This window comes from Rhinolophus ferrumequinum, chromosome 9 (genome assembly GCF_004115265.2).
Source record: "Rhinolophus ferrumequinum isolate MPI-CBG mRhiFer1 chromosome 9, mRhiFer1_v1.p, whole genome shotgun sequence".
Lineage (NCBI taxonomy): Eukaryota > Metazoa > Chordata > Mammalia > Chiroptera > Rhinolophidae > Rhinolophus > Rhinolophus ferrumequinum.
In genome coordinates this window covers 24,774,074-24,788,630 of record NC_046292.1, presented here as the reverse complement: position 1 = coordinate 24,788,630, position 14,557 = coordinate 24,774,074, and the positions used below count along the sequence as shown (strand labels likewise).

At 49.1% G+C, this 14,557-nt stretch overlaps 1 protein-coding gene across 2 annotated transcripts; it reads left to right on the top strand.

The window, feature by feature from the left end:
• The first annotated feature begins 1,687 nt into the window (after positions 1-1,687).
• Positions 1,688-5,694, top strand: C9H1orf216 (chromosome 9 C1orf216 homolog). 2 transcript variants are annotated; one of them, XM_033113308.1, is made up of 2 exons: positions 1,688-1,878; positions 4,531-5,694. In XM_033113308.1, exon 2 carries the CDS (start codon positions 4,536-4,538, stop codon positions 5,220-5,222), a length of 687 nt encoding a protein of 228 aa, XP_032969199.1. In that variant the 5' UTR covers positions 1,688-1,878; positions 4,531-4,535; the 3' UTR covers positions 5,223-5,694. The 2 variants fall into 2 exon arrangements, with proteins under 2 accessions (XP_032969199.1, XP_032969198.1); XM_033113307.1 differs by lacking the exon at positions 1,688-1,878 and adding an exon at positions 3,781-3,936.
• The last annotated feature ends 8,863 nt before the right edge of the window (positions 5,695-14,557 follow it).

Here is a 14,557-nt window from a genome sequence, read left to right as displayed (position 1 = left end):
CCATTTAACCCACGTGGTTAGAGCTGGGAGAGACAGAGCCAAAGGAGAGGTGGGGTGGAGCTGTTCTGGGCCCACCAAACAATCAGATGACATTATGGCTGTGTGGCATGGGAAGATTTGCATAACTCCAGACCACTGAAGCTCAGAGCCTTTAGGATTGAGGGTTTGGATCACCTCAGAAGGAAGCAAACTCCGGCTGAAGGCAAGGGGAACTTGCAGTGGTTAAAGGAAAAGGGAAGACTAGTTAGGTCTTGGAACCTGATGTAGAAATAGGGCTGAGGGCTCCACCTGTATATTTGTAGCTGGGGGAGTGTCCAAAGTTTGAGATACTTTTGCTTTCTCCCTTTTTTATTTCCTTTTCTCTCTTAAAATAAGAGTTGTCATAATCATAAAACAAAAAGTTTTTTTCTTCTTCCACTCTCCTTATTTTTGTACATAGGATTTATTGGTGTGATTTAATGTGCCATTTAGTCTCTAAGTTGCAGAATGGTGAGTTGGAATCAAGTTGAAACTGGAAGAGGATGCCCTATCATGGAGATCACAGAGTTGAATTCTTCCTCATTGAAACAAACAAACAAAAACAAAACAAAAAAGCAGCAAAAGAGAGGGATGAGGGAAAGACAAGGTATTTTAAATGTATTATGGTTCAAAGATGACTCCATATTAGTTTAGTTTAATTTTGAAATGGGGTAGGTGAGGAAGGTGTAGCCAATTGTGTAGTTTGCTCAGTAAAATGGGGATGTGGAAGGGACCTTCTGGAAGCTCACCGTGCCTTGAAAGCTAAATTTGTCCCAGTCTTCTTTCTGAGGTTGCCTAAGTTAAGAACTTAATTTAAGAAGTCTTAGGTTCCCAAACACCAGCCATTGCTTTTTGGTGTTGATCATTAAAGTCAGCAATTACTGTTTGCTTTGCTTGCAAACTGGGCCCCCAAACCCTCAGTTCCCCCAAGGAGGAAGAAAGTGAGGGGATCAGGCTTCAGTAAGTGGAAACTGAGAAAAGCTCACTGCACTGGCACCAGAGAGGCACTCATCGCCCTGTGGGAAGCCACCAGGGCCTGGGTGCAAGACAGTAGCCCCATGCCTGACCCAGAGTAGATTTTCTTTCCTCTCTTAAAAACGTAGCTTTCATAAGTGGCTTTAATAACTAAGCATAACATGAATACAGAATTTCCAATTGTGACAGAGACTATGAAGAAAAGGAACAAAATGCCCAGGGATAATATAAAAGGGGGTCAGAGAAGGTTGATCTGAGAAGAGATCTGAAATATGAGAGCGGGGAGAGAATGTTAGGCAGAGGGAACAGTGTTTGTAAAAGCCGCCTGGCAGGCAGAAAGAAGCGTCAAGCCGGGTTGCAGAGATGGAGCGCAAAGGCTGAAGCCGGAGAGGCAGACGGGGCAGGATGATCAGACCTCTGGGGCTGCTGCCTTAAGGATCTGCCTTGCAACAGGTTTTTGGCAGGAGGGTGGTGACATGATCAGATTTTCATTTTGAAAATGTCAGTGTATCCACAGTGAGGCAAGCCGATCGGAGAGGCCCAGTGAAGGCAGTTAGGAAATAAAACTGTACCTGCAAGGCCTCGGTCAAGGCTGCGGAAGGCGAAGGAGGGGAGGCGGCTCCCGCGCTCCGGCCTCCGCGCGCGGCTCCGCGGGAAACCGAACCGGCCCACGTGGGCCGGGCGGCCCCGCCCAGAGCGCTGACGCCGCCCGGCTGGCTCCGCAGTCCGCAACTGGGGCTGGGTGCACCGCTCCGGAACCCCGCACCCCACGCCCGGGTCCCGCGTGACGCCCAGGCCGAGGGACCCCTCAGCCCCGAGGGACGAGTTCCCGTCGCGGGTCCCGCGGAACCAGAGCCAGCCGCGCTGGGCAGACGCCTCCAGGCGGTGAGTCCAGACACTGAGGTTCGGGGACGAGGAGGGAAACCGCAGCCTCGGCCCAGCTGCCCCGAACGGAGAGATTAGGAAAGGATGGTCTCTATCTTTTGTCTGCGGGGGTAGTCTTCCTCTTCCACTAGGCTAGGCAGGAAGGGAGGCCGCTTCCCCCTGTTTTTACAGAATCACCCTTCCCCATACCCACCCACCCCTCAACCCCGGCAGACTGCGGATTAGCTCGGAGAGAAGCCTGACCCCGGGTGTCTGGGTTTCCATTTTACCCTCTCTGAGAACCCCGCTATTCGTAGCACCACCCTCACTGCATCCCAGCCTCCTTCGTGGCCCCGCCCAAGTTTAGGAAAAAGAAAACATTTGGGCGGAGAAGATCTACTGGCACCTTGTTTAGCAAGGAGGGTGTTGGTAGGTTATGAAGGGACGGTCCCTACATCATTCCCCCAGGACTTCTGCCCACTACTGGATGTGGGAAGGGTCCCTGCCACTTCCACTATCCTCTCACTCTTACTGATCCCACATTTTTCTAATCCTAGTAGTAGATGGTCAGCAGAAACCTCGTGTCAATTCAAATACTAATTTTGGTAAAGCTGGTTGTTGGGGAGGAAAGAAGAGCATAGTATGCCCTCCCTCCAGGGCCTCAGGATGGAGCAAGCTGGAGGGACACAAGATGGTAGGCATGGAGGGAAGGGGACAAGGTCCAAGAGAGGCTTGTCTGTGCGTGTGTGGGTGGGTGAGTGGGCGTCCTCCTTGGGCAGAAGAGGGAACTGAACCTAGCTCTTCTAGCCCTGGGCAATCAGCAGTAGCGGCCTGCTCCTACTGTTGGCCCCCATCCATGAGTATAGATATCCCGCTCTCTCACCCCCATTTACTCACCCAGCAAGTGTGGACTGACACTAGCTTAATGCCAAGTTCCATGCTGTCTCCTAGAAATACGGTGGGAAATAGAGGAGTTCCACGTCTAGTCAGGCAGCCAGGTTTATGAACTGCTTTTACAAGAGACTTAAAAAAAAAATGAATAGACATTTACTGACCATAACTATGTGCCAGGGACGAGAAAAAAACATGAATAAGACAGCGTGTACCCAAGGCTGTGGGGACCCAAAGGGAGGCAGTGTTTATGTATATTGGGGCAGTGAGGAGAATTTCAGGATGGCTTCAGAGACGGGGGATATGAGAGCTGAGTTTTGAAGTACAAAAAGGAATTTGCTGGGTGGAGAAGGGAGGATCTTAGAGAGCTGGGGAGAGGAAAGGTATGGCAGGCTAAAGGACCCATGTGAGGAGAATGACGGTGCATTCTGAGACCTCTGAGCAATTTGTGCGGTGGGAGGGGCAGAGCATCTAGAGGCAAGTCTGGAAGGGTGAGCAGGGGCCGGATGAAGAACAGCCAGGCAGGCCGTGGAGAGATTTAGCAGAAGTTTAGGGAAGGCAGTGGGAGCTGTGACCAATCAAATTTTCATTTTTTTGTAATAAAGCTTTTTTTCTTTCTTTCTTTCTTTCTTTTTTTTTTTTTTTTAAAGATTTTATTGGGGAAGGGGAACAGGACTTTATTGGGGAACAGTGTGTACTTCCAGGTCTTTTTCCAAGTCAAGTTGTTGTCCTTTCAATCTTAGTTGTGGAGGGCGCAGCTCAGCTCCAGGTCCAGTTGCCATTGTTAGCTTCAGGGGGCACAGCCCACCATCCCTTGCAGGTTGTTATTAGCTGCAGGGGGCGCAGCCCACCATTCTTTGCGGGAGTCCAACCAGCAACCTTGTGGTTGAGAGGACGCGCTCCAACCGACTGAACCATCCTGGAGCTCAGCGGCAGCTCAGCTCAAGGTGCTGTGTTCAATCTTAGTTGCAGGGGGCGGAGCACACCATCCCTTGTGGGAGTCGAGGAATCAAACTGGCAACCTTGTGGTTGAGAGCCCACTGGCCCATGTGGGAATCGAACCAGCAGCCTTCGGCGTTAGGAGCACGGAGCTCCAAATGCCTCAGCCACCGGGCTGGCCCCTCAAATTTTCATTTTTAACTGCAGGCAGAAAGATCAGTGAAAAGGCTGTGGCATTCAGTAATCCAGGTAAGAAATGGCCTGAACCAAGTGAAAGTGAGGGGAGATGTATGTACATAAACACAGAGGTTTTTAAGAGGAAGAATTGTCAGTGTTTGGTGGCCAATGAGATGGCAGAAGAAAGCAGAGTGAGTCCAGGATGCTTTTAAGTTTCTGGTTGGAGTGACTGAATGCACAGTGAGGTCATTTTGCTAAGGACACTGAAGATGGTGAGCTGGTTTGGACGTGTAGAATTTGAGGAGTGGTTGGTTACAGAGTTGGGTATCAGTTGGATCTGGGCTGGAGACAGATCTGAGAGTCAACAGCACATGATGGTTGTTGAAGCTACAGCAGAGGATGAGGTCACCTGGGGGAGAAGTACATAGAATGAGAAGACAACATGCCTCGAGGGCTGAGGGAAAACCCTCTGCAGGAGACCGAGAAGTAACAGTCAGAGAGGGAGGAGGAAAACCACGAAGGGAGATGTTAGCAGAGACCAGAGAAAGGAACTGAGAAGGAGCAGCCAGGCTCCCGCTTGCTGCCTTGTCCCAGCAGCTAGGTTGCCTGGACTCAGGTATCCCACCCTGTCCTGCTCTGACTCATTCTTCTGCTTCCCCTCTACAGACCAAATGTTCGCCTTCCAGCCAGGGGTGGCTGAGGGGGGCCAGTTCCTGGGGGGCCCACCTTCTGGAGTATGTCAGCCTGAGTTCCAACCAGATAGCAACTCCAACTTCATGGCAAGTGCCAAGGATGCCAATGAGAATTGGAGTGGGATGCCAGGCCAAGTGGAGCCCATTCTGATGAAGAAATCCGCGTTGCCCTCTGATAACCAGTCCTTCCAGGCCCCTGGACTTCCTGAGGGGGAGGTCCGAAGCCCACCAGAAGGGGCAGAGATCCCCAGAGCTGAGCCTGAGAAGATGGGTGGTGCTGGCACAGTCAGCTCCCCTCTGGAGGACAATGGCTATGCCAGCAGCTCCCTGAGCATTGACAGCCCCAGCAGCAGCCCTGAGCCTGCCTGTGGGACCCCTCCAGGCCCTGGCCCTTCAGATCCCTTTCTGCCCTCGGTGGCCCAGGCTATGCAGAAGCTGCAGGCTCAAGAACGCTACAAAGAGCAGGAGAAGGAGAAGCACCACATGCACTTGGTGATGTACCGTCGCCTGGCTCTGCTCCAGTGGATCCGAGGTCTGCAGCACCAGTTGATTGACCAGCAGGCCCGCCTGCAGGAGAGCTTCGATACCATCCTAGATAACCGGAAGGAGCTTATCCGCTGTCTCCAACAGAGGGCAGCACCATCCAGACCCCAGGACCAGGGCTAAGAGCGTTCCTCCACGGGGTGCAAGGGGTATCTGTAAATACTTGCAGGCATGAATGTGGTTGTGCGCAAGTACATAATTATTAGCTGGTATGAGTGCAGCTAAGGATAAGTGAGTAGTATGTGCTAACATGTAGTGGATATGTGCAGGCATGTATGAATCCGCACCTGGGCACCAGCTTGCATGTGCGGTGTGTACACACGAGCTAACTTAATGTGCAGGCCTATGTAGGAGTGTGTCCATCTGTGTATGTGTAGCATGTATATAAGAGGGAGTAAACTTGTATATGCATAGACAAGTGTGGACAGGCACCCAGAAGTGTGTGTATACAAGTATGCATGAGTGAGGATGTACAATTGACCCTTGAATAACACAGGTTTGAACTGCATAGTCCCGCTTATGAGTATATGTGGATTTTTTCCAATAAATATGTATAGCTCTGTAAGTGTATTTTCTCTTATGATTTTCTGAATAGCATTTTTTCTTCTCTAGCTTACTTAATAGTACTGTGTTTCCCCGAAAATGCTAAGACCTAGCCAGACAATCAGCTCTAATGCATCTTTTGGAGCAAAAATCAATATAAGACCTGATCTTATTTTACTATAATATAAGACCGGATCTTTATAATATAATAATATAATATAATATTATAATATAATTAATATAATATAATACCGGGTCTTATATTAATTTTTGCTTCAAAAGACGCATTAGAGCTGATGGTCTGGTTAAGTCTTATTTTTGGGGAAACACAGTAAGGAAAATAGTAAGTATATGGTGCATATAACATACAAAATGTGTGTTAATCGACTTTGTGTTATCAGTAAGGCTTCCGGTCAATAGGCTATTTAGTAGTTAAATTTGAGGGGAGTCAAAAGTTATACACGGATTTTTGACTGTGTCAGGGGTCAGCAGCACTAAACCCTGTGTTGTTCAAGGGCCAACTGTATATGCAAAAGATGTGTGTGCCTATGAGCGAGCTTGAGTGTGCAGGCTTGTGGTGGGTGTATGTGAGGGAACCCTTGTGTGTGCAGGCCTATGGGTAGGGATACATGTGTGTAGGTGCAGGCATGGGAAGTGTAGATTAGGAATGTGTATTTGCAGGTAGACTTGTGAGCAAGAGTGTGCAAGTATATATTCAGGTGCACATGTGGAGCATGCATCCATACCCTATGTTACCCATGGCCTGCCATAGCCTTTTTTCTCCACAGGGTCGCACTGCTTCCTGGAAAGAGGGCATCCTGCTGTCATTTATCTGCAGCTTATGGCTGATCCATTCTCTTGGGATTTCCCAGGCCACCTCTCCTCCCTCTCCTCACTCCTCCCAGACCTTGCTTTGCTAAGGCTGCTGTCCCTGATGATGGATTTGCTGTAGGTGGTCGCTGCTTTAGCCTGCCATGGCTTTTTGGCTGCAATTTTGCCAGGGCAATTGGTAGAGAATTAATTTCAGGGAGGGGAGCTGGGGATGGTGATCGACACCATGGTAGGAAAGGGGGGCAGGATCAGAGAAGAAGATAGGGGACTGTCCTTCTTGAACTCTGCCTTTGGGTACATGGGAGATGGGGATGGGGGAGATGATGATGGCAGAACCCTGTGAAGAATAGGAGAATGGGAATTCTAAAATACCAGTTCCAAATAAACCACACCTCTCCACTGCAGAGGAGCTTTTGCCGACCATACTGACATAAGCTTCTGATGAAAAGAAATGTGTGCTTATAATCTTGCAAGGAATGGACAAGGTGATCCCAGGGTGTTGGGAATAATCTCACTTCCGTCTCTCTGCCTCTACTTCGTATGCCTCCCTGGCTTTAACAACACTGGATGTTGAATGAGTTTGGTCCGTTTCCCTGAAATTAGTCTGTCTGGGCCAGGAGGAGGCACAGTTCAGCTTTCAAGGGTGGGCAGGAGCAGTGTCAGCCCAGCCTCTGGAAGCTCTTAGGATGCTGGGTCATACCCTCGTCCATCACTGTATGGCCCTTTGAATGGGGTTGACAGGTTCCAGCAGAAGCTCCGTGAGATGGAAAGTGGGTGAGTTCTGGGGAGAGCCAAGGACAAAGGTAGCCAAGCAATGTGTTTTGCTTCTGAGAGCCAAGAGGATACAAAATCCTGATGGGTGAGCCGTGGCATGGATGTCAACAACACTGCCTCTGTCCCTTAGTCTTCCTATCTGCAAAATGTGGGGGCTCTTTCTGATGATCTCTAAAGAGTTCCATTCCTGATGGGGGGGTGGGTGAAACAAACAGGGGATGAGGCTGAAGCAATGACCCTGGGGACTTTGTGTCTAACTCTTGCATGTTGAGTGTAAACCAAGATAAATAAACTGGAACAGAAAAATGCATTTCTTTTTTTTAAAGGTTTTTGTTAAAAAACATAGCTAACATACAACATTATATCAGTTTCAGGGGTACACCATAGTTATTCAACATTTATATACCTAAAGAAGTGATCACCATAAATCCAGCGACCATCTGATACCACATTATGCTATCACAATATTATTGACTATATTCCCCATGCTGTACGTTACATCCCCATGACTTACTTGTTTTTTACCTGGAAATTGGAACCCCATTCCTCTTCACCTTCCACTCCCTTTTTAAATTTTTCAATGACATGTAACATTCAGTATTGTTATGTATTAACTTCAGTTGTACAGCATAGTGGTTAGACATCTGTATAATTTAAGAAGTGATCCCCCTGACTAGTCTAGTACTCACCTGGCACTATACAGTTAATTAACATATTATTGACTATATTCCCTATGTTTTACTTTACATCCCCATGACTATTCTGTAACTACTAATTTGTACTTCTTAACCCCTTCACCTTTTTCACCCTGTCCCCCAAACCCTCTCCCATCTATCACCCCAATAAATCTAGTGCCCATCTGACACCATACATAGTTGTTACAATATTATTGACTATATTCCTTGTGCTATAATCTTCATCCCCATGACTACTGTGCAACAACCAATTTGTATTTCTTAATCCCTCCCCCTTTTTCATCCACCCCTAGCCCCCCTCCCATCTGGCAACCATCAAAATGTTCTTTGTATCTATGAGTGTTTCTGTTTTGTTTGTTTATTTTATTTTATTTTTTTTAAAGATTTTATTGGGGAGGGGGAACAGTACTTTATTGGGGAACAGTGTGTACTTCCAGGACTTTTTTCCAAGTCAAGTTGTTGTCCTTTCAATCTTAGTTGTGGAGGGCGCAGCTCAGCTCCTTGTCCAGTTACTAGTTGCAGGGGGCGCAGCCCACCATCCCTTGCGGGACTCGAGGAATTAAACTGACAACCTTGTGGTTGAGAGCCCACTGGCCCATGTGGGAATTGAACCGGCAGCCTTCGGAGTTAGGAGCATGGAGCTCTAACCACCTGAGCCACCGGGCCAGCCCTGTTTGTATATTCTTTAGATTCCGCATATAAGTGAAATTATATTGCATCTGTCTTTCTCTGATACTCAGAACAATACCCTCCAGGTCCATCAATGCCACCGAAGATGACAAGAACTTATTCCCTCCCATGGCCAAACCATATTCCATTGTATATATGTACCATTTCCTCTTTGTCCATTCATCCATCAACGGACACCCAGGCTGCCTCTACATCTTTGCTATTGTAAATAATGCTGCAATGAACTTATGAATGCACACATCCCCTCAAAGCAGTGTTTTGGGTTTCTTCAGATAAATACCTAGAAGTGGGATTACTGGGTCCTTCTTTGTCTCTTGTTATAGACTTTGTTTTAAAGTCTATTTTGTCTTTTTGTCTGGTATAGGTATTGCTACCCCAGCTTCCCCCCCCCCCACAGTTTCATGAAATAACTTTTCCATCCCTTTACTTTCAGTTTGTGATCTGTTTTTCAATCTGAAGTGAGTCTCTTGTAGGCAACATATGTAAGGGTTTTGTTTTCTTATCCTTTCAGCCACCCAACGTTTTTGATCAGAGCATTTAATCCATTTACATTGCAAGTAATTGTTGATAGATATGTAATTATTGTCATTTTATTCATATTTTTTATTTGTTTTGTCTTAAAGAAGTCCTTCTAACATTCCTTGTAGTACTGGTTTGGTGGTGATGAACTCCTTTAGGTTTTTCTTGTCTGGGAAGCTCTTTATTTGTCCTTCAATTTTAAATGATATCCTTGCTGGGTAGAGTAGTCTTGGTTGTAGATCCTTGCTTTTCATCACTTTGAATACTTCCTGCCAATCCCTTCTGGCCTGAGGAGTTTCTGCTGAAAAATCAGCTGACAATCTTATGGGAACTCCCTTGTAAGTTACTAGTTGCCTTTCTCTTGCTATTTTTAGGATTCTTTGTCTTTAACCTTTTCCATTTTAATTACAATGTATCTTGGTGTGGGCCTGTTTGAGTTCATCCTGTTTGTGACTTTCTGCACTTCCTGGACTTGTATGTCTATTTTCTTCTGTAGGTTAGGAAAGTTTCCAGTCATTATTTCTTCAAAAAGATTCTCAATCCTTTGCTTTCTCTCTGGTACCCATATGATGCGAATGTCGTTATGCTTGATGCTATCCCAGAGGTCTCTTAAACTATCCTCATTTTTTTGTATTCTTTTTTCTTTTTGTTGTTCCGATTGGCTGTATTATGTTACCTTGTCTTCCAAATCACTGATTTGATCCTCTGCTTCATCTAGTCTGCTGATGATTCCTTCTAGTGCATTCTTCATTTCAGTTATTGTATTCTTCAATTCTCACTGGTTCATTTTTATGGTTTCTATGTCTTTTTTTTTTTTTTTTAAGGTGGGCGCAGCTTACAGTGGCCCATGCGGGGACTTAACTGTCAACCTTGGTTCTACCAGCACCACACTCTAACCAACTGAGCTAACCAGCCACCTCCTCTATGTCCTTTTTTATGCTTGCTATCTCTTTGTTGAAGTTCTTGCTAAGTTCCTTGAGCATCCTTATAACCATTGTTTTGAACTCTAGTAGATTGCTTGCCTCCATTTTGTTTAGTTCTTTTTCTGGAGTTTTCTTCTTTCATTTGGGACACATTTCTTTGTTTCCTCATTTTGGCTGCCTGTGTTTATTTCTATGTATTAGGTATATCTGCTATGTTTCCCAGTCTTGGCCAGATAGCCTTTTATAATAGGTGTGCTGTGGGACCCATTGGCACAGTCTCCATGGTCACCTGTGCTGGGTGCCCCAGGAGTGTCCCTTCTGTGGGTTGTGTGTGCTCTCCATTATAGCTAAACCTTGATTGCTATTGGCATGTTGGTGGGTGAAATTGACCCTCAGGCTGATTGGCTGTGGGATTTGCCCACGTCCACAGCTTATGGGCTACTATGCAGGGGGAGCACCCCACAGAGCAGGATTCACCCCAGCCAGCTCTGGTGCCTGTTGAGACTGCCCTTTGTGTGTGCTGTTTGTGGAGCTAATTGGGTGGTGTTCTGCTGTGGTCTGAAGCCCACCTCCAAGTATGTTGGTTCTGGGGCTTCTTGGGAGGGGCTCTGGTGCAGGCCCAGGTCAGCCACTGCCTGTGATTGGCCAGTTACTACCTGGTAAGAACTACAAAATGATCCACAGTTGTTTGCTACCTGAGCTAAACCTAGAGGCGCATGGGAGAGGCCACACTGTGAACTGAGGATGGCTGCCACCAGTACCAGGCCTGGGGTTACTCAACAAATGCTAGGATACCTGGAGGCCTACTGCCACCTGCCAGCTTCCTTAAGGTTCAGCCACTGATAAAGCCTCATGCAGTACACAAGTTGAATGAGGCAGAGTCTCAGGGAGTCACTAGAGTTTGAAGAGTTGTGGTCACCATGTTAATGTAGACTCTGGTTTGGTGCCAGTGCTGTCTGCAGCTACTCAGCAAAAGTCTCAGAGCACACTGAGGCCAGTCACTGCCTACCAGCGGCCCGTGGTCTCTGGTAGTTTTCCAAGAAAGAGTGCAATGTGGGAGGGGCTGGTTGCTTGCAGAAAAAGTGCCTCCACCTGTGAGTGATTTGGGTGGGGCAGGGTCCCAGTTGAGTCAGCAGGGCAGAGCAGCAGAGTTCACCAGGTCAATCAGATTTAAATTTGGCTGTAAGCATAGGGGGGTGGACTTAACATAGGAAAGATGGCGTCCACTTGCCAGCTGTATAGGAGGACCCCCTCACTGTGAAATTACCGACTGTCCTCCAGTCCTCCCCCTGAAGCCACACACTTCAGTCTACCCCCCATATGTCTCTGAGGCCCCCCTGAGTTACTGTCCCTCCGCTGGAGCCCAAGGTGAGTGCCTGTGAGTGAGTCTGTGCATGGGCCATTTGAGAGGATGTCTGGGTTTCCTGCAGCCTTCCATCCCACCTGAATGGTCAGAATCCCCACTGTTTTTCACAGCCAGATGTTGTGAGGGCTCGTCTTCCCGACACCAGTACTCTGAGCGGGGGAGCCTGGTGTGGAAGGCTGGTGTCTCTCGCTCATCCAGGGGGACCTCCAGAGCTGATATATCCTTCCTGATTCTCAACTGCCAAACAGAGGTTTGGGGATCATTCTGCTTCTCTGCCCCTCCTACCAGTCTCCATGTGGCTTCTTTATAATTTTAGTTATAGGACTTATGTTCAGCTAGACTTCAGATGGTTCTCCAGGTTGATCTATAATTTGGTTGGAATATCAGGGCCCCATGTAGTAGCTATCTCTAAGGAGATTGAATGCCCTCTGGTGGCAGCCTATGACCTACCAGTCTGTTTCCTACAAGCCTCACCCAAAATCCAGTGTTAGCGTCTCCTAATTGCAGCAAGAACAAGTGACAGGAACAGGAAAGCTGTGAGATCTGTGAGTGCCTGATCAGGAAGGTTTTGTGGAGGAATAGAAACCTAGAGAATGAGTAGAAGTTGAAGCAACAGGAGAGTGATATCTGGACCCAGATATCCAGTGTAGACTGGACCCAGATGTCTTGGATCCTCCACTTGCTAACTGTACTTCATTTTTCTCAGCTGTGAAATGGGGGCAATTAGTATTTCTCTCATTGGGTTCTATGAGAGTTAAATGAGTTTACACATATAAAGGGCTTAGACCTGAGCTTGGCACATAGAAAGTAGTCCATAAATGTTATTATCTGACTAGGAGAGGATGAGGAGGCCGTCAGAGGTAGGAGATACCCCAGGGCAGTTGTGCTGTATATAAAAAAGTGTTGTTAAAGGGTCTTGAGTGCCAGACCCTTTAGTTTAATGGGTGCTGGTGGTGAGAAGAGGGACATAAGATGGGGATGCTCTGGGGTCTGAGCCAGACCGCAAATGAACACTCATATACATGCCCACACCCACCAGGCACCCACACACACATGCGTGTTCCCTCTGCTTCCCCACACCTCTTAGAAATACGATTGCACCTAGACTGGGGAGGTTTAAATGCTCCAGCAGCCCCCTGAGACTCTCCCAGCCCGCAGGAGATAGCCAGAAATGTGTCTGCTTCTCTCCAGGCCTGAAGGCTTCTCTAGCCAAACCATATCTTTACCCTGCTCCTCCCCCAAACCCCTAGGCTCAGAACCTGTCGATCGTCTAATCGCTCCTTTCTCATTTATCACCAGTAGATTTGAGAAGAGATTCGTTTGGTTGTGGGACTGGCGGGAGCCGGGAGGGAGGAGGCGTGGGAGAAAGGGGTGTTTGCGCTAAAGTCAGGGCCGCGGGAGGGGCCTAGGTTCCCCGAGGGCCTGTACGTCTCCCCCGCCCCCAAGAAAGAGGGCTCCGGGCGGTGGGTTGCGAGCAGTCCGAGAGCTCCCGGCTGGGGGCCACGACCTTGCCCCATAAGGGGGCGCGATGTGGAGCTCCAGTGCTCTGTGCTGGGGAAGGAGGAGAGGGCTGGAGGCTGGCGTTCAGCTGGTGTTCAGCGGTCCCCGGGCGGGGCTCGTCCCCCGAAAGGCGAAGACAAAGGGACAGCCACCCCGACCCAGTGCCGCCTGGAGCCGCGTGGGCGGGGCTCTACACAAAGCAGGGGTCGGGCGGGGCCGAGCCCGCCCCACGCGCCAGCGCGATCCTGACTGCTGATCCGCACCACTGCGAGCGACGTTTCCTGCGCCTAATCCCAACAAGCATGAAAACGGCTGGGGCCGGCCCGCCAGCAGGCCCTTTGTCCTAGCCTCTCACGGGACAGCTGCAGCCGGGATCCCTCCTCGCTTTTGTGTCTCCTCCCCCGCCGCCCCCGTCGCCTTCCCCACCTCAGCTGCTTGGAAGGCCGGCAGCCTTCCAGGGCTTTCGCCTTGGGCACTTGGACGCACAAAGGGGGGCAGCGCCCCTAATCTGGGGGAGGGAGAGGATTAACCCCAGGGTCTGCGAGGGTTGGGGCCCTGGAAGGAAGAGCAAGAGAGGGCTACAGGGTAGGCCTTTCGCTGGGTGTGCAGGGGTGTGCGGGCGATGTGGGCCACAGGTAAGAACATAGATGTGAGACTGGACCTGTGGGTGTGAATGAGTGGGTGCGAGTTAGCAGGCTGGAGGGGACTCAGGTGGTTCCACATGCTTCTTGGATTCCTCTAGCCAGCCCCCAACACCCAGTATTCAGACAGCTCTCTGTAGCCCTTGATGTTCCCCTGGGCTGTCCTGGGACCTCTTCTCTCCACACTCCTCCTGGAACCTCTTCCACTCAGTGCCTTCAGTCCCCACCTACCCTGGGGACTCCAACACTTCTGTCTCCAACAGGGCCTCTGCCTCCCACCCCCACTTGTATATCCAACTGGCCACTGGACAGCTCCACCCAGATGACCCAGAGCAACTCAAGCTTCCTATGTCCTAAACTGAGCTCATCTCCACACCCACACATTGGGTCACTCCACTCAGTCATTTAGGGTGTGAGTTTCAGCCCTCCTAGTCACTCCTCATGGCACTCAGTCACCGAGTCCAGTCCCTTCCATCACCCAAGCACATCTCCAGCCCATGCTTTCCTCTCCACTCCAACTTCCCCCACCTTGGTTCAGGCCACTATCGTCTCTCACCTGGACAACTGGAAGGGCTCCTGGTCTGGCTCCCTCCCTTCCATATTTGCCACACTACTCGAATATGGACTCCTGTAAGACTCTTCCAATTTAAGACCTTTCCAAGGCTCTCTAGTGGCTCAACATGCTTAGCTTGACTTGCCAGGCCTTCTCTATCTGGTTCCTGCATCCTTGCTGACTTGATACGAGTATTTCCCGAGGGTCTGGTGTTCCACACGTTACTGTCCTGTCTGCAAAGACCTTCCTCAGGAGCCTTCATGGAGATTTTTCCCTCTCAGGAAAGGGAATGAAACCGCTGGCTAGCCTTGTTCCTCACAGACCCATCCTTCAGAGCCCCAAGGTTCAGGGGACTACAGGGCAATGGATGATCAGGGAAGCCAGACCCTCCAAAGATGGTGAGTGTTGGCCCAGCCTTGCCCA